The sequence below is a fragment of the Amblyomma americanum genome, chromosome 5, assembly GCF_052857255.1.
Source record: "Amblyomma americanum isolate KBUSLIRL-KWMA chromosome 5, ASM5285725v1, whole genome shotgun sequence".
NCBI classification, from domain to species: Eukaryota; Metazoa; Arthropoda; class Arachnida; order Ixodida; family Ixodidae; genus Amblyomma; species Amblyomma americanum.
The window spans coordinates 20257153-20284046 of NC_135501.1; the positions used below are offsets into that span (position 1 = coordinate 20257153).

The window sequence follows — 26894 nt, forward strand, 5'->3', positions numbered from 1 at the left end:
AGGAATTTGACCAACATACAAGGACTCTCAAAGCCGCTCTGTCACGACAGAAATACCCCGGGGAAATAGTCGATGACGCGATTGAACGCGCTCGCAGCCTAGAGCGCACATCCATCCTGGCAGAAAACAAGGTCAAAGACGACAGCAAAAGAAACTTAATCCTTACATTCTCCTCAACGGCTCCCAGAGTAAGTAACATACTAAGCCGTCATTTTAATATAATCAGACAGAGTAATAAGTTGTCACTAATATTCAAGGAACCGCCCAGAGTGGTGTACCGCCGGGACAAGAACCTGAGAGACTTGCTTGTCAATGCGAAAACAAAGAAGAACTCTACCCAGGGTGGGTGCCACCCATGCGGAAAACCTCGGTGCAAAGTCTGTCCGCACATTTTAGACACCAAACTGGCAAAATCCAAGTTCGACAACTTTGTGTTTCACATAAGCGAAGACCTCGACTGCGACTCAAGCAATGTGATCTACAAACTTCATTGTGAGGTGTGTGGACAAGAGTATATTGGTCAGACCAAGACATCATTTCGCTTCCGCTTTAATAACCACAAAGCTCACGTGTCATCATTACCCAGCTTACCCCTTTCCAAGCACCTGCGTTTGCCACTCCACAGTTTCGAAAACATCCACGTCATCCTTCTCCAGTCCGGGTTCCCTAGCACCTATTACAGGGAACAAAGGGAGTCATACCTCATTCACAAGTTTCGCACGTTCTCCCATGGCATGAACGCTACTCCTGGGAGGCTCTCCTGCTTGAGGGAGGCAACGTAGAAAATTTCACCCGTCATAGGATTTGGACAGCATTATAAATCAAAATACGCCGGATGTTGTTCTTGACAACTTCAACCACGCTCTAAATGGCTGGGAATGTAGCTGTTTATTTTATTGTATATTGTTTATTTTGTCAGTAATCTCCTTTGTTCAACTTACAGCCAGCTTCCATGTTCTATCTGGAATAAACACCTATATTCTAACTCTATCACCTAGACCACTGGGACCACGCGGCAGCCCCGCGGGCCGCAAACCTTTCACGGTTTCCGCACACATGTATTATTATTATTTTCTTCTTTTTTTTTAACTTCCGTGCGATACATTTCTTGAATTCTGTGCTATGTCTTCCGCGCCCTATTCATTCTCATTAACCTTTTGGTATTTGGTCGGCGCTCCATTCAATTCATATATATATTTTTTATTATTTTTTATTTTTTGTGTGTGTTAATATTTTCTTCTTTCAAAGTTCTCTTGTGCTACTAATTTTTCTCGTCTTTCTCCTTTTCGTTTTCTCTCCCAAATTCCTCTCTGCCTTCTCATTACGCACTCGGGCTTCGCTCAATATATGTTGTCTTTTTCCCCCACGGCTGCCACTTTTTCACGGGAAGCGCACTGCCGGACACGGGTTGAAACGGCCTAGTTTATTTATGGGAAGAAGGCCGCCAGGATGTCTGGTAGAAAAAGCCCGACGGAAGGGCCTACCGAAGAAAAGAAGCAAAGATACGCATACGACACCACTGCAGGTTGCCGCTGCGGCGCGCAACAAGTGTCTCTCGTGCGCGTCCCCAGCAAGCGTCTCAGGATACCTGATACGGGCCGGCGGCGCGGACTCGGCGGCGTCTTGCGGGGGTGTCGTAGGGAAGCGGGGGGGGGGGGGGGGGGAAGGGGGGAGTGCGGCCTCCCGGTGTGCCGAGAGCCGTGTTTAACGCTCCTTTCCCTTTTCTATCGCTGTTCAAATTCGTTGTCTTTTCTACTCCTTTACTATTTCCACCTCCCCGTTTTGCTCTGCGTTTTTTCTGTGTTTAATTTAGCCACTGCCCCTGTGAGAGCTGCTGCGCGGCCCATTATACGGCCCCTTGCCCTCACTCTCAAGTTTGCTTTGAGGGCGGAGTTTATACATCCTCGCCCGCTTTGTGTCCTTATATTGACAAGACTGTTTCATTGTAAGCTTGCCCTGACGAAGGGAATACCATTCCCGAAACTGTTGGCACAATAAACCTTTAAAACGAACAGTCGCGTTTGTCGTAATACTGTATTTACACTTGTAAACTGGCGCATTGGAACCCCTACAGAATACATATGTATATATATATATATATATATATATATATATATATATATATATATATATATATATATATATATATATATATATATATATATATATATATATATATATATATTAAAAGAATAATAATTCTATCTTCGACATCCAATGTGCCCAGTATCTCGCACAAATACTCTTGAATAACGTCGTACGCTCCCCTAATATCCAGAAATGCTAGCCATAGGAGCGTGTGTTCTTTTTCGGCAATCTGTATACAATGCGCCCAAGAAACCAGATTGTCCTCCAATCTCCTTTGTTTCCGGAACCCATTTTGTAGCTCCCCTAGCACCCCCTCGTTCTCCACCCAAGCCTGCAATCTGTCCTTTATAATCTGCATCGAGACCCTGTAAACTACAGATGTCACTGTTATGGGACAGTAGTTACGTCGGCTTTCTCCCCCTTTCCCTTATATATCATGTTCATTCTACTTAATCGCCATTCATGGGGGACCTTGTCATCCACTATCATTTTATTCACTACCTGTATTAAGGTTTGCTTGGATTTTGGTCCTAGCTTCTTTATTAACCTGTTGACACTCTGCCAGTGTCACCTAGTCGCCGAACCTTGTCTCGTAGTGCGTAGCCGAGCGTCTCCTCTGTCTAAAATAAGCGCGGCTGTTCGGTAAGCATTGCCCCAGTAAACGGCTGTGCTTCCCGCTTCCTCTTGCGTTTCTCGGTAAGAATATTGTCACGAAGTGGTGACTGCTCTCCGGGGAGCAGAATGGCTGTGAAAATGGCCTCTAAATAAAACTTTATTCGGGGCTGACTTGCTCCAACAATTGACTGAATCAATCGGCGGCGGCACAGCAACAAGCGTGCTCGGCGGTCGTCGAACAGAATTCCCGCCGCTGTCAACCATACTCAATTTAAAGCTGATAGCGAACTTTCGATATTTAGCGTCCAAAGTTGCAACATTCTGGAACAGCGTAGAATCAGCTCTGCCTGCATGCGATAAATCGAGATAAATCTTGTCGCATCTTGCTTCGCAAACAAACCAATAAAGCGGCGTACCGGCAGCTTTGAAGAATGATCAAACACTGCAAAGATTCGCCGCATTACTCCCCTCTCAAAGAAGCATCGACCCGATGCATTAACACAAATAAGACGACTAGCAGAAAATAAAACCGATCGTGGGACAACAAAACACAGAGTGTGGAAACACATCGCCATTTAGTGCGCATAATATGGCTTTAGACGGACAACATGGACAGCTTCTGGTCGTACGCAACGACGCTCGGATGCAGTCATTGCGTCCGGGATGGTTTCATAATCCAGGCAACATAGCCGAGGAAGAACCTTGCACGGGCTGAAGTACCGGCGCAAAAGCTTTTCACTCAATCCACGGCGGCGAATGGGCGTCCAAACTTACACTTTGTCTCCTGGCTTGTATTCCGCGTTGCGTCTTCGTAGCTTGTAGCGCCTGGCGCCGCGCAAGTTTTCGCGATTCCGCGCGTTGAAGGTAGGTGGCGACGTCGACGTTCTCTTCGTCAGTAACATAGGGCAGGCAGCATGGCGTCTAGCTTGGTCGTGTCCTCCCTACAATGTACGAGCCTAAAAGGCATCATCTGGGTGGTCTCCTGCACTGCGGTGTTGTAGGCGAAGACGACGTAAGGCAGGATGACGTCCCAGGTCTTGTGTTCGGCATCGACATACATGGCGAGCATATCGGCGATGGTTTTGTTCAGGCGCTCGGTCAGTCCGTTGGTCTGCGGATGGTATGAAGTTGTCCTGCGGTGGCCGGTTTGGCTGTAACGACAGATAGTTTCCGTTAGTTCTGCCGTGAACGCTGTTCCTCTGTCCGTGATGAGCACATCAGGGGCGCCATGTCACAGCAGAATGCCCTCCACAAAACCTCTGGCGACTTCTGCTGCTTTTCCGTTCGGTGGGCTTTTGCCTCGGCGTATCGAGTCAGGTAGTAGGTCGCGACGATGATCCACTTATTTCCAGACGTTGACTTTGGGAAAAGGCCAAACAAGTCCATGCCGATCTGCTGAAAGGGCCTTGAGGGAGGTTCAATGGGGTTCAGAAACTCTTTTGATCGGGTGGGAGGGGTCTTTCGTCGCTTACCATCTCGGCAGGTTCTAACCAAATGTGCGTCATCGGCAGACAGTCGGGCCAGTAATACTTATCTTGAATGCGTTGAAGGGTGCGGGAAAACCCGAGATGTCCAGCTGTCAGCTCGTCGTGTGGTACAACAAGCAGGTACAACAAGGAGATAGGCTGTTTCGCTCACTGCGAAGTTCTTTTTTATGATGACATCACTATGTGCACAGAAGGAAGACAGTCCTGGCTTGAATGAGGCGGAGGGTGAAGAAACCTTGCCTTCTATGTATCTGGGGCGGTTTTGCAAGTCTTGCAAGCGGTATTTCGCCAAATCACTTTTTAATCGCGCTTTCACCCTATTCTCGAGCCAAGAAAAACGCCACTGTGAAATCGACAAAGTGAAGCAAGACTTGCTAAACAATGGATATCCTCAGCAGCTAATGAAAATCCAAGAGCGCTCCGCTCCCGTCTCCCGGCATGGCCTAGAGCAAAAAAACGCAGGATCCAAGCAAGCGAGCATTATTTATGCTTCCGGGGTAAACGAAGCACTCTCACGCATTTTCAAAGGTTATGACGCTTACATTTCTCATGTGCCTGCCGGCAAGTTGAAACAACAGCTGGTCCGTGTAAAGATCGTCTAGATCTCTCAAGGTACCAGGGCGTACTATACAAGATACCGTGTCAAGTCTGTGACGCTGCTTACTTTGGCGATACAGGAAACTTCCAACGCAGGCTCATAAAGCATGAAAATGACGTCACGAACGGCCGCTCGACATCTAATGCTTTGGCGGAACACAGCGCATCAACAGGACACACCATCGACTGGGACGAAGCATAAGTCATTGCCACAGAGAAAATCTTATCATCGCGCCTTCTTTTAGAATCTTTTCATATACATAACACGAAGCAAGCTCTTAACAGGACAAGTGGAAATCTTCAGGAGATGCACAACCAGACACTAGGCAATTTTAACCGTACTGACGTCACCGTCGTACCATGCTGCGCTCTATGTGAGCAAGGCACCCGCAAGGACCCCGAAACGTCGCTTCCTTTTCTTTGACAATTTTGGCTTTTGTATGTTTATAAACCAGAAAAATTCGTCACAAGTAATTGACGCCGCCGTCGAACACGCAGACGCATGTGACAGCGAGTCATTATTGAGCGAAACAAAACAACCTACCTTGAAAAAACAAACAAATTTCATCATTATCATCAGCCTGACAATACCCACCGAAAGGCAAAGGCCTCTATCATGCTCTCCAATTAACCCTGTCCTTTGCCAGCTGCATTCATCTTTCCCTGCAAACTTCTTAATCTCATCCGCCCACCTAACCTTCTGCCAACCCTGCTACGCTTGCCTTCTTTTAGTCTTAACTATACTCGACCTCTGCTCCCAACGTAAAAGGCATTCTATGAACACATCATAATATCATGATGCAGAGTGTCCGAATAAATGGCATCTTTAAAGAACCACGGCGGGATGTATTCTCACGTGCTAAAAACTTGGACGAACTTTCAACTTCTTCCAAAGTCATCCGCTATGTATTTTCCGGCTATGCACCATGCAACAAATCCCGTTGCAAAATCTTCCTACGGACTGCGACGTCACAGGTAACTCTTAGCACTGCTTCTAGCTCCAGTGTAAGAATTAAAGGTTACTTTCCCTGCCACAGTGAAAACCTATTATACAAGAATGTTCTGTCTCTCAGCTGCAGTATATAAGTCAATCTTCGACGTCTTTCAGATTGCGCTTTAACAACCATAGTGATCAGAGTGCAAGTCTACCCAACCGGCGCTTGTCTAGGCATGTAAATGTTCCAGGTCACTCATTTTCTAAATTAAAAGCCACCACCTTGGAATCTGGGTTTTGATCGCAGTACGACAGAGGAGTCAGAGAATCATTTTTAATGCACAAGAGTAAAGCCGTCTCGTCAGGTATAAATCAAAGTGTAGATGCGCTAACTTGCCCGTCTTATTCGCCCTACTTTTTTCTGAATACTTGCGAACAGGACATGACTATTATCTTTATACATTGTGTAAAATGCGTTCTACATGACTAGGCAACATAATTAAACTATGGTTGCCTGCCACTGAATAATTGCCCTTAAGTGCAATAACAACCAGAATGTAGCTTCGCATCGCGCCCTCGTTTTTATTTTTATACTTTTCTGTTTTCGCACCGCACCCTGTTAGCACATGTGCGCTCTGCATTATTCTGCGCCTCAAGTTCGACACGTGTCTATTTTTCCTTGGTATTTTAGATGACCTCTGATTACTTAACTTAGCGCCTTCGCGATTGCATGACTTGGTCACATTTGAGCTTTTTTATATTAATCGTCCTTGGTGCAGATAATAATAACGTTACGATATAATTTTAGGAGACTGCCCGCTGCTCACTGTCTTCGGACGAAGGCCGGTCACCGGCAGAAACTTCAAGAAAGGTGTGTTCCTTAACTGTGTCTGTTTTCTTTCAAGAGTGTTGCTGCCTAGCGCTAGAAACGTTTTGTGCCTTATAAATATATATGTGTGTATTTATAAGGTAGAATGACGCACGATTAAAAATGCACTAGGTTGTGTGTCCGTCTTTAAGTATATAACTTCTGGTCCATAGAGCCTTCCTCGCAACAGTTGTATATATCGGGAGCGTGCCCACAACCGGGTGGGCAGTCTGGCACCAAGCAGGCTTCACTGAAATGCAAAACAGCCGAATGAGGCTAAATATGGAATATGAAAATGGCCACAGTCGGTGCTGGCGCACTGAAAGGTTTTCAGGCAGACGCCATTAGATACTCGGATGAGTAACCGACCTGGTGTATCACATTCAGGACCCTGAGACAGTCTCCGTCTGCCTGCACAGATGGATCGGTGACCACTTTCTCCCAGTCTCTGCGCAAACAAAAAGAAATGAGATAAATAGGTTATGTTCAGTGGTCAGCAATGAGATTCAAGCACGGAGTTACAGACCACAGCAACGTTATGGTTAAATTTTCTTACGCTATATATTGCTACCAGCCAGTTGAATTCTGTTCAACCGACGGCAATGCCACAGAGCGGTGCAATGAAAGGCGGAACTGGTACTTTCTGCCCCATCGCACCTTGTCCGGTTACGAAGCAACTGGAGCAATGAAAACTTAGTTTCTTATAGCTACTGATACCACTGGATCGAATCCTTTGTAGTAGGTCAAGTGCAGATGCGAGAATGCTGGTTTGAAGGTTCAGGCAAGAATATCAGTTAAATCTCGTCAAGTCAATTTTCGAGGGCACGTTAAAATATTTGGAAATTAAGATTATAGAGTCGCTTCCGAGAAACTGCCAAAAGCCGTTTGCGTCTTATTAAATTTGCGGTGCGGAAATGGCGTAGAGATAAAGCGTCCGCCTCGCGTGCTAGAGGACGGAAGCTCGAATCCCGGTGTCATGCAATTAGTCCCCGCATTTTAAAAAAAATCTACAGGCGAGGATTAGATTGTATAACACGGCCTAAGGTCCGGCCTGATAGCGGTGAACAGAACCGACCACACAAACTTCGTCACCACAATAGGATTTTGCCACCCTGGCGTAGTACTTTGCCACAACCTCCTATATAAACAATATAAGCAACCCTGAGTCCCCAGCTGCTGTGGATCAACTGGCCAAGGCGGCGCACAGACATGTGAAACAGCGGAGGGTGCTAATTCTTGGATTCCTGAAACATCATATATACCAAATGCCACAAGACCTAATGTTGCTTGCATACAAATCACTTCTTGGATCTAAACCTGTATATACTCATGCCACCTAGAACCTTAACCATATAATTTTAACAATTTCCATAGAATCTGTTGAAATCTAGCCGCTAGATTCATTCATTCATGCTATTAATACAACGTAACCATATCATCATAAAAAGCATAAACTAACCTAACAACGCTAGCTTGTCGTCATCGTATTGAAAGTACAATTTTTATTCATGTTTTTTCAAGCTCACTTCATCTAGCGAAACACATCTGTCCTCCATGACCCATTTCGTTCCACATTCATCATCCCCCTCAAGTTCACCGGCCCTTTCGCGCACTACTGCATTTGCCACATCATTTTCTGCCTCCTGATAAGCCTGAGACTCGAACGACATAACGTGCTCAACTCTATGTACCCGATCGCTTATTAAAAGCCCCAATCATGGGGGATTAAAGAACTGTAAACACCAAATTTTTTGTTGCGTGTTGCCTTTCTTCAAGTGATGCGTTAGACGTCACTAGACTAAGATCATACCATTTAATTCGCCTACGACGCTAAATAGCTTTTAAATGAACTTCTTGATGTTCTTTCGCTTTCGTTTTCATCAGCAGAACGATGACTGTGACGTGTAGTTGATGTTTAGGTCGCGAGAAGCTTAAATATACAACGGCAATATAACTGTTGATGCGTTTTATTGCCATTCCAGCTCTCAAAGTAGGCTGGTTTATGTATATTAGTAATTAAAACTCCTAGTCAAGGAATATATCTTGTTGTTTTTTTCGTGGCTCATGTGCCCTGAACTGCAATTACACGTCCAAGCTATTGTTCCGTTCATGAAACCAAAACCAAAAAAAACGTCAAGTACAAATTGAATTATAGATTATTTAGTGGTCCTAGTCGACTACCACATGTTACCACATGTCACCTATGTATTTGAGTGGCTAAGGCATCATTTGAAAGCAAAAATTATTGCACAAAAATTAGTGTCCGTGGTCATTTAATGTAGCAGAGTGAAGTGAAGTGAATAGTAGATGAACGAGCAGGTATTAAATGGTATGTGATAGGCTTACTGCGGTTCAGACATACGGACAGATGAGGCATATACAGTGCTATAGGGTGGGCATCTACTGTGTTATCGTGTACTAGCAGACTGATGAGAAGTAGCTGTGCGATTCCCCATCAATCAGGTTATAACTGGCGATATAGAGGAATGCTATAGCATGAACAACAGTGTGGAAGTTATAGCAATTAGGCGTAGTGAGAAGTACAAATTAAAGGTGGCACAGGCCTACGCGCCTACATCAAGCCATGAAATAAAGATTGTCAAAAGCTTCTATGAAGACGCGGAATCAGCAATGAGCAAACTAAAAAATTTATGTAGATTAGATCAGCTAATCCAGGATATACAAAGCGAAAGATGTCGCCGTTCACTGTGTTTATTGGCGTTGGCGTTGACAATGTTCTAGACAGCGATGACTTTGAGGAAAGGAAAGGCGCATAACTAGCTCCCTGGATATGCGGACGCTTCATTAGTGTTTTGGTACATGTGGCGGTGGTGAGAGCGCGAGATGTGGCCAGAAAGCATTAGCGCTGCATGCCACCTCCCGAGGCGGTAGGGAGGGCGCGCTGCCTATCCAGTGTGCGGAACGCAATCAAAGCAGGCTTTTGCAGTTGAACACCAAGCCACGTATATGGGAGCGAGATTAAGGTCTCCATTGAGCCACGAAGCCGGTTTGCGCCTTTCCTTTCGTGAAAATCAAAGTCCCTAGCAAATTTGTCAACGCCAAAGAACTCTATGAACGCCTTCGGCTCATTTTTTTGGTTTGCTTTTTGAGGAAAGGAAATGGAACAGTAACCGTCTCGCATATCTCGGTGGACACCCGACTGCGCCGTAAAGGAAGGGATAAAGGAGGGAGGGAAAGAAGAAATAGAGTGGAGGGACACTTGTGGCTCAGTGCTACTATTGGCGCAAGCGAAGTAGTCACTAGAGAGCGAGAGAGAAATAGTCGGCGGCGGCCACTGCGCCGTTCGTGACGTCATTCGTGCTCCGACATACGCCGGCTCGCGCGAAGCGCGGTGTTTACTAGCGCAGTGAAGCTTTTCGCTTTAAAACACAATACACTGTCCTGATGCCTGACTTCATTGCGTAAGAGGCAAGAAGCAGGGAGCAGACCAGGCAGTAGGCGACAATGGCATACGCTCTTGGAATAGCAGGGGGGAGTTATTACTGGAGTTCGCAGACAGAAATAATTTACGGATCATTAAGACCTTTTTTCCGCATACCAGAGAACCGGAAGTAGACGTAGAAAAGGCCCAATGCTGAGACTGAAAATGAAATTGACTACATTCTATCTCTCACCCTCGCATCAAGCAGGACGAGGAGGATCTCGGACAAATGCGTTGTGGTGATCACATGATGGCAATGTCTGGAATTAGACAGGACTAGAAGAGAGAACATAAAAATGAGTGAAACCAAAGGCCACCAAAGAGGCAGCGATAAAGGGGAAAGTAAACGATTTCAGAATATCCCTGAAGGACAGATAATCGGCATTAGCTGAGGGTGACGACCTTAATCTTCAAAGAATTAAGAATAATCAACAGCTACCTTTACAGAGTGCGCAGATGAATTAGGTGGTTCGGCACGATACTGGCAACCTCTCTAAGAAAATGAAAAATCTGATTTAAAAATGTCAAAGCATGAAAATAATTAACCCCACAGATAAAATAGAACTTGAACACAACACAGTTAATCAGCAAGAGCCAGGTAACCGATATAAGGATGATTAATATAGAGGCAATCGAACATGCTCTGATCAGCGGAGGTAGACTAAAAATGATAGAGACATAGACTAGACATAGGAAAAAACCAGATGTATGCGTTAAGAGGCAAAGATGGCAATGTCATTAGCACTATGGATAAATAGTTAAGACAGCCGAAGAGTTCTACACAAATCTATACAGTAGCCATTGTAATGTGAACGTTAATGAGAGAGGCAGTAGGGCAGAGTACTGAGACACAACCCGCCAGTAATGAAAGAGGGAGCAAAAAAAGCCTTACGAGCAATGCAAAGGAGGAAAGCCGCTCCTAAGGATCAGGTAAAAGAAGATCTGATGAAGGGGAGAGAGAAGATTGCGCTAGAAAAACTAGCCACCCTGTGTACGCCCTGCCTCATGACTTTGAGCGCAATATTCGAAAAACGGTAACATCATCTTAAAAAATAAGAAACAAGACGTCAAGGACTTCAAAACCTACACACCCGTCAGCGTACTGTCCGTTGCCTACTAGGCATTGACTAATATAATCGCTAATAAAGTCAGGACAACCTTGGACTTCAATCAACGAAATGTCCAGGCATGCTTTTGTAAAGGTTACTCAAAAATAGATCATATTCACACTATCAGTCAGGTGATACAGAAATGCACACAATATAACCAACCTCTATATATAGCCGTCACAGATTAGGAGAAAGCATTTGACCCCGTCGTAACCTCAGCAGTCATACACGCATTACAGAATCAAGGTGTAGAAGACTTAGGTGGCAGTCTGGAGATGTTGGTGATTCATGATGAAAATGTACAGCACAAATAAAGACGAGGACACAAGGAATACACATGAAACATACGAGCGCTGACTTCGAAACGTTTATTTTGAAACTCGGACCAGTATTTATAGCTGAAAAACCAGGCAATTATCACACTTGCGCAGTCGGTGACCCATTCATTGCGCAAATATAACAGCTCCTTACTGGTAAGGGCAGTAGATGGCTTGGCCACGCAGTGCCCACCCAACCGGTCTATCATTTCAGCTTCTATTGTCTCTCGAGTGAGTTGACAACGGTCTTTAACGATAACAGAGCCTTCCTGGTAAGCAGGCTGACACAGAAACTCTTCATCTGAATGGCTATCATTGTCATTTTTACCGTTTTTCTTACATTTCCTGCTGTGTTCGTCCAGAAACCCTCCTCGCCGTTCAGACACATAGCTCTTCCCCCATTTCAAAGGGATGCTGTAGGCAATCGAATGCGTACATTGTACGAACTTTGTTCGGTGCTTCTTTTCTAGTTCTGATTATTTGAATCACTGAGCTTGAACAGTCTGCACAATTTTTGCAGCTTATCAGGGGCAGAGAAAATAAGTTTTACGTTCGTCCGTTCGCCGATCTTTTTTAGGCGATGAGACAGGCCATGAATGTACGGGATCACAGCAATCCGTTTTGTTGAGGGCGATAGTAACGTACGAGTCTCTTTTGAGCACAGGCGCTTAAGAAGGGTTTCCGCAGGACTGATCAAAACATGAGTACGATACCCCGCGGCTCTGAGACGAAGGATCTGTTCACTGAAGCTAGCAGCTATTAGCTATGGACTAGATTTACAAAGCGCATTTTTCAAGCATAACCCGACAATTCCCCTCTTTACCAGTTTGGAATGCGTGTAGCCGAATGGAAGCAGTGGCTTGTTAGCGCGTGGCTCGTACTTCCAGTAGATCTGTGCGTTACGAAATAAAACCTTGATGTCCATAATTCGAATGCTGTCGCCAGAATGCATCTCATGCTATAATTCTAGAGGTGACACGCCTGCACGTAAGGAGGTCAGTGTGTTAGTAGCTAGTACTTCAAAAGAATCCGAACTGCAAGCAAAGATTATTATAAAATAATCAACATACCTCAAAATCTTGGTTACTTTAAAGCTTGGTAGGTGCCTACCAAGTTATAAAGTAACCAAGATTTTTAGGTATGTTAGATTAGGGCTTCTAGTTGATCGCTTTTATTTACTTCACTACTGGCATTAAGATTCAGCAGGCGTAGGTTCTTATCGCTGAGAGGCTGGCGTCACTCCGTGCCTGAACTCGATTTACGACGGGTTTGGTTGGTTTATAGAGATTTAACGTCCCAAAGCGACTCGGGCTATGAGGGACACCGTAGTGAAGGGCTCCGGAAATTTCGACCACCTGGTGTTCTCGAGCGTGTCGATTGACGGCTGAACTGGCGACTAGACAGTTTACCTCTTGCAGATATGACGTCGTCGCACGCGTAAATTACACTATCCACTTTCAGTTTATTGCTGTCGTTATTTATGATCCGGCCATAAGCCTTAAAGGCGCAGGAATTAAATCTCTTGTGAAATTCCTGCAATTCCTACGGATTGTTCGCCTATCAGCACAATGCCGGGCTATACAAAACTTGAGAAAGAATTGAAATCACTCAAGAAGACAATCAGAGAAAGGTTTGAAGAACTGATATGTGAACTGAAAGCTCAACTTTAACTACGCGAACTAAAAGCTATGAATAACAGCACAGAACTAAATGTCAAAACAACGCTGTATTTACTAAGTAACCAATATGAGGACCTAAATAACTGCCACGAAAAGGTTGTTGACTCGGCTTTGAGTTCATTGTCATCGGTCTGACCAAAACTAACAGCGAAGTGAGAAAACAACCTCAGTAACTGGACGAATATTCCTGTCCGAATAACTGGGATATTTGAGACACCTCTATTTCAGGAAGACAAAAATGCACTGTTGGTTAACATCGGTGGCAAACTAGAATGCCCAGTTGAAGCTACAGACATTGATATTTCACAAAAAGTTCCTATGCTCATCAATCCCAAATCGAACAACATTGTCATTCAATTCAACAACCGTGAAAAGAAAAATGGCTTCCAAAAGAAAGCAGAAAAACCCAAGTGAGAACTGAAGACCTTTGTTTCTCCACTCATTCCCAGAAAGTTTTCTTTCATGACCACCGCAGTCCTGTGCAGAAGTAAGTTTATGCCTATGCACTTAAATTTAAAAAGGAAAACGACTTGAAGTTCCTTTGGACAGAACAGTGTGTTATCAAGGTCAAAAAAACGATGACCAGCACAGCTCGCAAGATCATATCGCAGATTAACTTTAGGCTGATTTCTTAAAATATGTCTAACTCACCACGGGGGGCACTTGTAACATGACATTATCTTTAATTCAACCAGATGACTCTCTATTTCAAGTAAGTCACAATTCCCCTGTATATTTCGTTCAATCAAACATTCTAAGTCTTCATTGCTTGGTTTTTGCTCTTAAGTGCTATTTATATTATTTGTTCATTTATTTTTGGTATAAAGCACACAATTCTAATTTTATTTTCAAAGGCCTGCTTAAATGCATATATGTAATCTTTAAAAATCCTGGCTACAAGCTAGAATTTCAAAATAGGCAGTTGTTAGTACCATCGCCATCGCCTTTGGCTGGTCACCATAGGTCTGTAGCTTTATACATTAGCAACTGTCTCCCGCGCAAAATTTGCTGTGACATTAATATACCGTGTGAATGGCGCGAGTCTTCATTTATAGAGATTCCACCAAATCCTAAATCTTCACAAGTGTTACCACACAATAAAAATCTTAGTGCAATAGGTGTTATTTTCCGATCCTCAAAGAATAAAAAAGCTTTCATTAATAAGCTTGATATTTCATTACCTACTCATCTTACGTGCGACACTCAAGTACATTTGATGGGCGACTTCAACATCGATACATTAAACCATGACTCAAGCGGCTATGACAACACTGACGCATTGATATACAATGGTCTTCAGCAGCTGATAAATGTTCCGATATCCTTTTCAGCGACTAGAAGCACCATGCTGAACACATAACTAATCATCCTCTCTTGTATATACTTTTACAAGATGCAATGCCAACTAGCTCAAATGTCGATTCTAATCATCCTCCCTTTGACCATGTCGCTGCTTTACAAAGACAAAGATAATAAAGAACGGGTGACCATTTCTGTCGAAGACATTATTACCAAAATCATTACCACGTGAAACATGGGAAGCTGTGAGTTGAGTTTCCCCTTCCGGTGGCGATGAGAGAAAACTACTTGATGATGAAATCGGGGTTTCTTGATGACCCGGTGGTTCTACTCGCAAATATTCACATTACTCAAGGAAAGGAGAAGGTTAACTATTTATTTACAACATAGGTAAAAAAACGAGAAGAAACAAAGCAAGGAGAAAACTATTTACATGACTAAATCGTGGATCAGACGAATTCAGCCCCCGTTCAACCCAGCGCGCTTGTTTTTAAACCCTCTGTCTCCGCCCTTAGCGGGGACCGCCACCAATAAGATTACAAGCGACGCACCTCACCAATCAGTGGTCAGGGAAAGGAAAATAAGGTTTCCGCCAACTAATCACAGATTGGGGAAAGAGTGCTGATTAAACATTTGGGAAAGGAGAGGTTGCATTCAAACACACAAACAGCACAAATGCGACCACCCTCTCCCACGGCACCCACGGCCCAGCCGTTACCACTTTCCACTCTCTGTCGCACACGCGACAAAAATATGTCGACTAAACGATCCCTAAGTGTTTACAGAACACACCGCACGAGACGAACACCGTCGTTACGGGAATAGTGGGTTTCCGGTCACTAGTCGAATACTCAGCCGTATCTCGTGCGCCCCCGAAACCGCGTCAACCCCTTAACGACGACCACATGTCGACAGCTGTACATGGTTAGCGTTTTTCCCGGCGGGTCATCCCCGGGACGGCACGGTGTAAACGAGGACGTCCGCCGCACGAAGGGGAGGCAGGGACGGGACGGGCCCCTTTGTTGGCGACTTCCGACCCCACCGGAGCGGCCTTCCTTGCGAACACAAGACCAACGAGTTCGCGGAATGGTCAGCGAACTCCACACTGTGTACAAAACAGTTCAGTTTATTTATTTGTGTATTTATTTACCGACAGCACCAAGCGGCATTAAGGTGCGGGAGGGTATACATAAAATAAAACATGACTTAAGCAGTGTCAGCCACGAAGGCAAGTCGAGATCACACAGCATCACAAAACTTAAATATTCATTACAACATAGAAAAGAAACCATCGGACATACTACAAGCAATGCCTAAAGGCAATTTGTTCCGAGCGTGTATTGTTCTGGGAAAAAAAAGACAATCGAAATACATCAGTTTTTCAGGTAATTTCCCATATATGAACAAATATGATTCATTCGTAAAAACGTTACTGATGCACATAAAAGCGAGAACAAAATACGTTGAGTTGCTAAAAAAGGATTAATAAGAAAGCCGTGGATAACTACCGCGCTTTTATATCGTATCGGACAAAAAATAACAAGTTCATAAAGATTAAAAAACAACCATATAACACTTGCTTAGAACAACGCGACTAAGCGTTCAAAAACATTTTGCCAAGGAGATAACCCATTCTAGGCAAAGGTACTTTGACGATAAAGCAACACAGGCTGCAGACAGGAACGCTACCACAGGGGAAGTCATATGGCAGGCTCTTAACAATGCCTACGAACAAAGCAAGGTACTGGCATTAGCTACTGATAAAGGAATAGAATGGGAAGAAATGTTAATCGCTAATGAACTGAACCATCACTTTATTTTCTTTATTCCTTTATTCAAGGATTCCTGCAGCGCTCGAAGGAATATTTGCAGGAGGGCGTACACAAAATCAAGCATTACAAGTGCCATAGTCAGATGCGACTATTCGAAAAAAGCATGGAACAGCCATACACACAACAAAAACACGCACACACTCGCATATATTAAATTATGCAGCTCTCGGATAAAATCAGTTTATGAATAAATGCATGAAACGCTTCCATAAATGCGCAGTCAACCATTTTTCTAGGCCGCTTGTTCCCCATAGTTATGACCTGTGGAAAGAAAGAATTCTGAAAAGCTTTAGTTCCACATCCCATTTCTTGTTCCTTAAAAGCATGATCACAACGTGAAGATACAAAATGGGGCAGGAGAACATACAAGTCATTATCAATCATGGTTTTGTCGAAATATATGGCGTAGAATATTTCCAATTTAGCACGCAGGCGCCTAGTACTTAGAAGTTTCCAACCAAAAGATTCTTGAATTGCTGATACACTGCATTTAAAATTATAATCATTGGCGACAAAGCACACTGCACGGTTCCGTACGCGTTCTAAAAACGACTTCTCTGACCTTCCTCCCCCTGTAACAGCACCTCACCGGTGAATATTGCGTGTCAGAGGTTCCTAAAATTGAGCGTAACGCTTCGTAATTTCACCTGAGTCCGGTCAGTGAATTAGAGGCTGCGACCACTACATTAGATTTCAAAAACTCAACATCGGTCGATTACGATGACTTTTTAGGAGAAACCATCAAGTCCATTGTATATCACGTTTCCTACCGCTACGTCATGTAATTCACACGTGTTTCCATTCAAGGGTATTTCCATCAGCGCTGAAAATATCAAAAATATGAGAATATTTTAGAAAGGGGATACACTAAACGTTGAAAACTACCGTCCGATATCTCTTATAACCGATATTTACAATCACAGAAAAACTGATTCTGCAGAGTTTAAATAATTATTTCCTGTCCGATAATCTTGTAGGTGACTCACAATATGGATACAATCAGGGAAAATTCACAAAATTAGCTTTTCTAAACGTCGCAGAAGTAATACGCCAAAACCTAGAAAGTAAGCTTCGCACCATGGGTACAATTTGTGGACCTTAGGCTTTCTATACCCTGAATCACTCATTGGTATTAAACTAGAAATATATGGTATCGGGGGTTCCGCTAGGTTTGATTAAAACATTTTAAATTAATAGGCAGCAATATGTGGTAGTTTAAAATAAACTGCACATCTCCAACCAAAAACTATAATTTTAACCCAACGTCTCGAAGCCAACTCGGTTCCTTCATCAGGGTTGACTGAGGGCAGTAGCAAGCGTCTTTTAAGTATGGAGGGGATCAACGGAACGACAGCTGTGATGCGAAAGGCGTGGGGAAGGGGGAGGAAAGGGGAGGTTAAGGCTGTGAGTCACGTTGCGGCAATATGGGGGGCAATCAATAGCGACTTTTTTTTCTTTGAGTAGCGGAGCGAAGTCGCGGACATATACTGGGGGCAGGTTTCCTTGTGTACGATTGATGTTGTTCGGGATAGTTTGGATGTGCCAGGACTCGAGAAGGAGCCTTTTGTAATTTGTTTCAGTTCCAAGGTTGTTGGTTTCGTCGAAGTTGATTCTGTGGTCTGAGTCTTCGGAATGTTCGGCTACAGGATTGCGCTCTCTTGCAAAGTTGTGGACGTCGTTTATGTTGCCGCCTTTCCTTGAGATTTTTGGTTGCGCCGATATAGCTTGCATCGCAGTCGGCGCAACGAATTTTTGTAGACAATGCGTATTCATCGTGACTTGTATTCATCGTGACCAATCCTTATCGGCTGCGTTTATTGCAGCCATCTGCAGTCGTTGCATGCCTACATGCTTATAGCCACTTCTTTGGAGTGATATTAATCATTATGGGGGATTTGAATCTACCCGATATTGCAATACTAAGCAGCATCACTCTTAACACGCAGACGTACTGTTTGATGCCATGCTAACGTTTAGACTGAGTCGAATAACAAATCAACCGACGCGCGTAAAGGTAATATAAAGTTTTTCTTAGTGGTCACTGTCTTGCAGACAAAGCAAAGCTGCAGCTTCCAGATGGTATGTCAGATCACAAGATAGCGCTGTGCAATATACCCATTCATGACCTGCAAACACTCTCAAAATCATTCCTAACATTTCCCAAATTTTACAGAGCAGACGACACCAGCACATCGGCTACCTATCTTACGAATTCTCTTGATTTGAACAGCTCGCACTAGACAGCATCACTGACACATGAAACACTGTGGCAAAGATGTATACTGATTATAGCTGTTTGCATAAGTAACTGAGTACCAGTTAAAACAAAGAAAACGTATCAATATATCCCGTGCATGGATCGCGACATCATTCATGCCAATGCAAAAGTCAAGAGGCTGAGAAAAGTTTTAAAAACAAAACCAAGTATCAAAGGAAGTTCTATTCTCTCAGCTACAATCAGTAATACGAAATCAAAAATAAAAGTCTTAAAAGCGAAATGTTTCTTGCAAGCTTCGCTTCCTGAAAGCTTCTCCGCGAACATTTTGGCAATATTTAAACCCTAAAAAACAAGATACTAAGGTGATGAGTCCTGACTAAAGCAAATCTAGAGCCAACTCGCTGAATAACTACCTCAAGTCCATATTCACAACTGATGACGAAAACTTACCCCACTTAACAGTTCCCAACACGTGCCTCCCGCCCCTTGCAGTTGATGAAGCTGGTGTACTTTACCTCTTGCTAAAATTATATTCCAAAAAGGGATCTCAACTCGACAATATATCCATCGGATTTCCAACGAGATACGCAGAATGTATGGCGAAATGCTTATTCTGTAACGACGATGTGCCAATCTGGTAGCGGCAGTGCTATCGGCGCTGAGCGCGCGCTGCTCACTGGCTCTATAGAACAACCGCCGACGGCCAGAAAAACACCATTCATCATTTCAGCGCCATTAACCCTTTTTTAAAGTGTTGTAGGTTGCCCCTGATTCCGTCCTAGAGCTGCGCAGTGGCACTGTAACATAAAAAATGCCCCGCTTCGCCCCACTTCGCGCCGGCAGTCCCTCAATGCGGTCATTTGTGGCATACTCTCGACAACAGGCCCATTTCCTTTTCCTGGGGCTTCGCCGACCATGTAGCCCGCCACTGCCGCAGTCCTCCTCCTTCACCTGCTGACGTCCTGCAGCCATCTGCGCATGGATCTTACACGCAGCCACACCGCGTGCAAGCGGACCCACTGCCTGCTGCCTTCTCCACCGACAGCCAGGCTGCCACCTCTCGCCGCTCCTTTTCTCCGCGCCGCCGTTCTTTCTTTCCTATGCAACCGTCGCGCCAGCTCTTCCGCTGCGGAAAACTAGTGAGCGCAGTTCCCGAGGCAAGATCTGCGTCCACTGGGAGCTCTACAAGGCCTCTGACCTCACCAAGAGACGTTAGTGATGTTTTTCTGGAAAGTGTTGCAACCTGTGCTCTCGTGGACACCGGAGCTCCTGTGTCACTTATGGACGCGAAATTTTTCCGAAACCTGAAGGAGACTATGACGCCATTTTATGATGTTTCTCTTCACACTGCTAGCGCCCAACAGGTCGGGCTGCTTGCAACATGCACAGCACGAGTCGTTATTCAAGATGTCTTGTACATAATTCAATTCCTGATCCTCTTCTCTTGCTCTCATGACGTAATTCTAGGAAGGGACTTTCTTTCTGAGCACTCCGCCGTCGTCGATTGCGCCCGCGCCGAAGTTACCTTCTGTGCCCTGCCCCTCGCCTGCCCGGCCGAAACGTCTCCTGAGTATCCGGCCAAAGGACATCTGTCTCACGATGTCGAGCTCCGTGCCATCTCCTTCGTCTTTGTATCCCTCTGTTGCGCTTCACCACGCGACCAACCCCCTGTACCTGTACTCTTTACCCCCTCTGAGTTATTCCTTCGTCACAAGAGCATGCTGCTTCCCTTCGCTGTCCTCACGGGGAACGACAGCCATGCTCGTCAGCAACCCCCTGTCATCTTCAGTGACCCTGATTCGTGGTGAATGCTTTGGATGCGTCGAACCAGCCGAACTCCTGCAAGTCGTCGACGAACGCGAAACTGTTTTTCCTCTGTTGTAGGTACGAATTGCGCACAAAAGACACGCACAGGAAAAAGCACGAGGGAGACTGAAAGAGCGCAACTGATTGCGCTCTTTCAGTCTCCCTCGTGCTTTTTCCTGTGTGTGTCTTTTGTGCGCAATTCGTACCTACAACAGTATGCACCAACTCGCCCAACAAGAAGTTCTTCTTAACTACCTGTTTTTCCTCCATCGCGGGACTCTTTTACTCCTGTTCCCCTGTCACCCCCACCAACCTCTGACATTCTGTATAGCGCCTTCGATCAAGATCTCACTTCTGCCTACCGTGACCAGCGGTTCCACTTGTCGCCCCAATTTCGTTCATCGTTTGACGCGTGCCAGTCTCCCCTAGGGCGTCCTTCAGGTGTCCACCATACCATCTATACTGGCTCCCATTCACCTCTGCGCCAGCGCCCTTATTGCGTGTCAGCAACAGAGCATCGAGTCATCATCGAGAAAGTGGACGACATGCTCGAGCATGGGATTCTAAACCCGTCGCAGAGCCCTTGGTCATCCCCGGTCGTGCTGGTTCGAAAGATGGCTCCATCAGATTCTGTGCGGATTAGCTCCCCCTGAACACAATAACGAGAAAAGACGTCTATTCTCTGCCACGCATAGATGACGCCCTCGATTGCCTGCAAGGTGAAAAATTCTTTTCGTCACTGGATTTGCGTTCTGGATATCGACAAATCCCCATGGCAGAATGCGACCGTGACAAAACTGGTTTCTTCACGCCCAACGGATTATGCGAATTTAACGTCATGTCATTTGGTCATTGCAATGCCACCGCAACATTCGAACGCATGATGGATAACGTCTTGGGTGGCTTGCGCTGGAGGACGTGTCTTTGCTACCTCGACGACATCGTCGATTTCTCGGCCGACTTCTCCACACATTTGGCTCGCCTGTGCGAAGTGTTGACTGGCCTCATCACCACCGGCCTGTATTTAAATTCGAGGAAATGCCACTTCGGAGCTCGCCAACTGACCATACGCGGCCATGTCGTATCCAAAGCCGGCATTCTTCCGGATCCGGCAAAGCTTCGCGCGTCTGCCGACTTTGCAAAGCCGCCTACTCTCAAAGAACTGCGGAGTTTCATTGGCCTCTGTTCCTACTTTCGGCGCTTCATACGAAATTTCGGTACTATAATTTCACCTTGGACGATACTTTTTTTTCAATTGTGTTTTCAATGCGATGACGCTTTTGTTTCCTTACATCGCCTCCTCACTTCACCCCCATCCTTCGCCATTACGACCCTAACACCCCGACAGAGATACAGAGGGATGCAAGCGGCGTGGGCATTGACGCCGTGCTCACCCAGCGAATACCTGTATTTCAAGAATACGTTGTCGCCTATGTGAGCCGCACGCTGTCTAAAGCAGAGATCGATTACTCCGTCACAGAAAAAGAATGCTTGGTCATTCTGTGGGCGATAACTAAATTTAGGCCATACCTCTACGGTCATCCATTCGACGTAGTCACCGATCATCACGCTTTGTGCTGACTGTCGTCGTTGAAGTATCCATCGGGTCGCCTTGGCCGTTGGGCTTAGCGCCTTCAGGAGTACGACATTCGAGTCGTCTCCCGCTCTGGATGCAAGCGCTCTTACGCTGACGCCCTCTCCCGGTCTCCGCTGCCTTCCGACACTGCGACCATCTCCAGCATTGACTCCGTGCTGCCCTTGTTCCGTCCACTAAACATGATTGTGGAACAGCGTAAGGACCCATGGATTACAGCTCTCGTGCACCATCTGTCTGGGCGCCCTACGGCGGCAGCCTTTCGCTCCCTTCGGCGTCAAGCCCGCCACTTCAATCTGCACGACGGTCTCCTCTATCGTCGTAATTACATGCCCGACTGTCGAAAATGGCTGCTCGTCATTCCTCGCCACTTACGAGCTGCAGTCTGCGTCTCTTTCCATGCCGACCCTGAGATTGCTCATGCTGCTGTTTTGAAAACCTAAACTCGACTTCAGCACTGGTACTACTGGCGTGGAATGTACAGCTTTTTACGCAAGTACATTCACTCATGCCTTGACTGCCAACGCCGAAAGTCGCCACCACAGCGCCTTGCTAGCCCGTCGCAGCAATTACCTTGCCTTGCTCGTCCCTTTGATCGCGTCGGCATCGATCTTTACGGGCCCCTGCCCTCTACCCCTTCTGACAACCGTTGGGTTATAGTCGCCATAGACTATATCTCACGCGCTAGGCTGAAACGGCGCCTCTTCCGGCGGCTACAGCGCGAGACGTGCATGGTTTTCTTCATTCTCCGCCACGGCGCCTCTCTTGAACTTTTGAGAAACCGCGGCCGTGAGTTTTTATCAGAGGTTGTTCAGCCGCTCCTCACAGAATGCGGCATCGTTCACAGAACCTGCACAGCGTACCATCTTTAGACCAATGGCCTCACCGAACGGTTTAACCGGACACTCGGTGACATGCTCAGCATGTATATCAGTCCCGGCCATTCCAACTGGGACCTCGTCTTTCCGTTCGTCACATACGCATATAATACCACCGTCCAGTCCACCCACCGGGTATTCTCCGTTCTTTCTTTATTACGGGTGCGAACCTACAAGTTTGACTGGCAGAATTCTTCCCTGCCATCCTTATGCATCCGACTGCGCAACTGCTTCTGACATTGCCAAGTTTTTGAGGAATGCCGCCAGCTCGCCCGTTCCCTCAAGTCCGATGATCAGAATCGACAAAAAAAGCGCCCAGATTCTGGTGGTCAAACCCATGTACCCCTTCCTACCGGCTCACTTGTTTGGCTCTGGATCCCTACTGGCTCTCCTGACCTGTCGTCCAAATTCCTCGCCAGATGTCACGGAGCTTACCGTATTCTTTCTCTACCTTGCCCTGTGAACTGTGTCGTTGAGCCATTGACAACCTCCTCTGACCTTCGCCGTCGTGGTCGTGAAACGGTGCATATCAGTCCCCTGGAGCCTTACCATGACCCCGTGATGTGCACTACGCCTTCAGTCGCCAGGCTGGCTCCTTTTCTCCCCGGGAAAAATTGTAACGACGAATATGTGTGAATACGGTAGAGGCAGTGCTATCGCTGAGCGCGCGCTGCTGGCTGGCTCTAGAACAACCGTCGACGGCCAGAAGAACATTGAGTGCCTGGTTCTTTCAAGGATATTAAACTCCTTTTTAATCTCTTATTTTTAACAAATCTTTACCTTCATCTTCTCTTGCAGCAGAATGAAAATTGGCCAAAATAATTGCTATCCACAAATCTGGAAATGATACAGTCTGTAACTTTAGGCCCATTTGACTTACAAGCAGCGCATGTAAACTGCTAGAACACATAATATTGGAACATATAACAACCTTCCTTGAACGTAGACAAATTATACCTCCATTTCAGCACGAATTTCGCAAAACGCTGTCTACCGTTACTCACCTAGTTGAACTAATACAGGAAATTTCCTAAGCATCGACCACCAAAAGCAAATTGACCTCATTTTACTAGACTTTTCTAAAGCATTCGATCGTGTATCACATAACAAACTAATTCTAAAGTTGGAATCTACACTAGGCGAAGAGACAACCATTAAGTGGATTGAAAGCGACTTAACTAATCGATCACAGTTTGTAGAATTTGACCGTGAAATGTTCAGCATAAATTAAGTTATGTCCGTTGTACCTCAGGGCCGCGTTCTCACGACTATTTTATTCATAATCTTCATCAATGATTTACCTGCTAGCATTCCTAATAATATGAGGCTTTTTACTGACGGTTGCATACTGTACCAAACAATTAATTCGCCAGATGACCATGTAACACTTAACAATGGATTACAGTCGGTATGTGAATGGTGGGCTAAATGGCACATGAGTCTTAATATCGGAAGATCAGCCATCTTACGATTTGTCAGGAAACACAACGTGTCGGAATTTTCATACACACTAAGCAATATCCCGTTTCCCACAGTTACACAGCACAATTACCTTGGTTTTATTTTATCACCCGATCTCAAACGAGACTCTCACATGAACTTCATTACGCCATCAGCATTGAAACGACTTTCCTTTCTCAGGAGGCGCCTCCGAGACGCGCCATCAAACGTTAAACTACTTTCGTCACACCTGCACTTGAATATGCGATTGTTTTCTTGTTTTTGTCTACAGATAAACTAATTAAGAAACTAGTGCGAGTTAAATGGAAAGCTGTAAAATTTGTCTATAACAAATACAGCCAAACTGAATCACACAAAAAACTGATAAACAACCCTGAAGTACTCACGTTATGAAACCGGACCAGGCTTGCACGACACCAAACAACTTTATACTAATATATAACATGGTGAACATAGATACTACAAGGTATATTTCAAAATCAGAAACAAGAACAAAGAGACAAAAGCACTCAGAGTCACTGGAAGAATATCGATTCAATACAGACTGTTTTAGACATTCGTTTTTTTCAATAGGGATTAGAGAATAGAACAACGTACCATCAGGTGTAACCAGCTCATCTTTAGAAAACATTTTAAGGAGATATGAAGTGCACCTGCTAGCTCAACAATGTTCATTATCAACACCATTTCGTCAGCTCCAGTACTGAATCTTAAGTAAGGAAAATTGTGCTTTCTGCTATATAACACATCATGCTGTTTTTTATGCTTTTACTTTTTACTTCCGTGCAATTTTTCACCGATTATGATATTCTTATTAACTTAATAGCCTCCGTTCACATACAGTTACACCGCAGTGTTTTAAGTAATTTCTCTTTTATTGTTTTGCCCACCTTGCGATGATCTAGACTGGGATTGGCAGGATTTCTAAATAAAATAAAATAAACATTTGCTAAACATTCACCGTAATACTTTGAACAGGACTGTACACTATACGCCGATGACACGAATATATTCAGAGCTTTTGAAGATGAGGGCCGTATTGGCAACCTGGCTCAAAGAACTTTAGTAAAGTTATGTTTATAGTTGCATGCTTATAAGCTAACACCAAACATATACAAAGGTAGCTTCATAATTTTTAGTGTAAAACACACCCGTCTGTCAAAACTTGAAACCGTTTTCTGAATAAAACCTGATTGCAAACGGTTAGTGAAATGACATTTCATGGAGATGTGCCTGACAATCAGTTATTGTCACGCTGATACGTGCAACAAGGCTGTTCAAATATTTACAGAAATATGTCTTACTTTATACATTAAGACAGATTTTCCCGCTAAAGACACTGATGAAGCTTTATAATCCTTTTGTACATTCCCATATTACCTATGCACTTGATGTGTACGACTTAACGTATTGTTCCAAATTACATCCATTACAGGTCTCCCAAAATACTGCTTTACGCACAACAGTATTTTAGCGCAAATGAGCATCTGTTGCTTGCACCTTTCAGGTACTTAATATTCTAAACAGGATGAAAGCAGCAATTTATTGTTTAAAATACTGAAGAACATCATATCATGACAAAGCCGACGGAGCGTGCAGTGGCGCGTGACACAGCGATCGCGCTAGGCCTGCGGCCATTAAATTCTCTTGCACATCGTTCATCGCACTTCATTCTTCAGTTGCCCGCCACGTAACAATAGTTGGCCCTACAGTAACGTTTCTCCAACGTAGAACGACTTACTCTACTTACTATTCTGGAGCTGCTCTACAGGGCCCACACATTACAACTAATTATGGCGCTTATTCATTTACATATGCTGCCATTAATACCTAGAACTCACTACTACACCACACTACTCGCATAAATCACTACCATGAGTTTTCTAGGACAAAAAAACAGCACATATTGATGAATCCGTAACTGCCAACACGGCTCCCTAAAATTCTTCAAGTTATATTTTTGTTTGTTTTTCTGTTTTGCTTGATTGCTTTTCATCATCATCACCATCATCATCAGCCTGACTACACCCACTGCAGGGAAGAGGCCTCTCCTATGTCTCTCCAATTAACCCTATCCTTTCCAGCTGCATCCACCCTTTGCCTGCAAACTTCTTAATCTCATCCGCCCACCTAACCTTCTGCTGCCCCCTGCTACGCTTACTTTCCCTTGGAACCCACTCCGTTACCATTAAGGACCAGCGGTTATCTTGCCGTCGCATTACATGCCCTCCCCAAGCCCATTTCTTTCTCTTGATTTCGACTAGGATGTCATTAACCCGCGTTTGTTCCCTCACCCACTCTGCCCGCTTACGGTCTCTTAACGTTACACCTATCATTTTTCTTTCCATGGCTCGCTGCGTTGTCCTTAACTTAAGCTGAACTTATTTCGTTAGCCTCCACGTTTCTGCCTCGTAGGTGAGTACCGGTAAGATAAAGCTGTTGTACACTTTCCTCTTGAGGGAAATTGGTAAACTGCCACTCATGATCTGCGAGAATTTGCCATATGCGCTCCACCCCATTCTTATCCTTCTAGTTATCTCCCTCTCATGATCCGGATCAGCTGTGACTACCTGCCCTAAGTAGACGTATTCCGTCACAACTTCTAGGCTCTCGCTGCCAATTGTGAACTGTTGTTCCCTTGCTAGGCAGTTGAACATTACCTTGGTTTTC

General features: G+C 44.9%; 1 protein-coding gene across 1 annotated transcript in view; it reads right to left on the reverse strand.

Annotated features, from left to right (window-relative positions):
- The window catches only part of LOC144134594 (kelch-like protein 10), a 677760-nt gene that overhangs the window by 475572 nt on the left and 175294 nt on the right, over positions 1-26894 (reverse strand). Inside the window, exon 5 of the mRNA XM_077667481.1 lies at positions 6959-7037. Coding sequence (XP_077523607.1) covers positions 6959-7037 — 79 coding nt within the window. The remainder of the gene's footprint in view (positions 1-6958; positions 7038-26894) is intronic.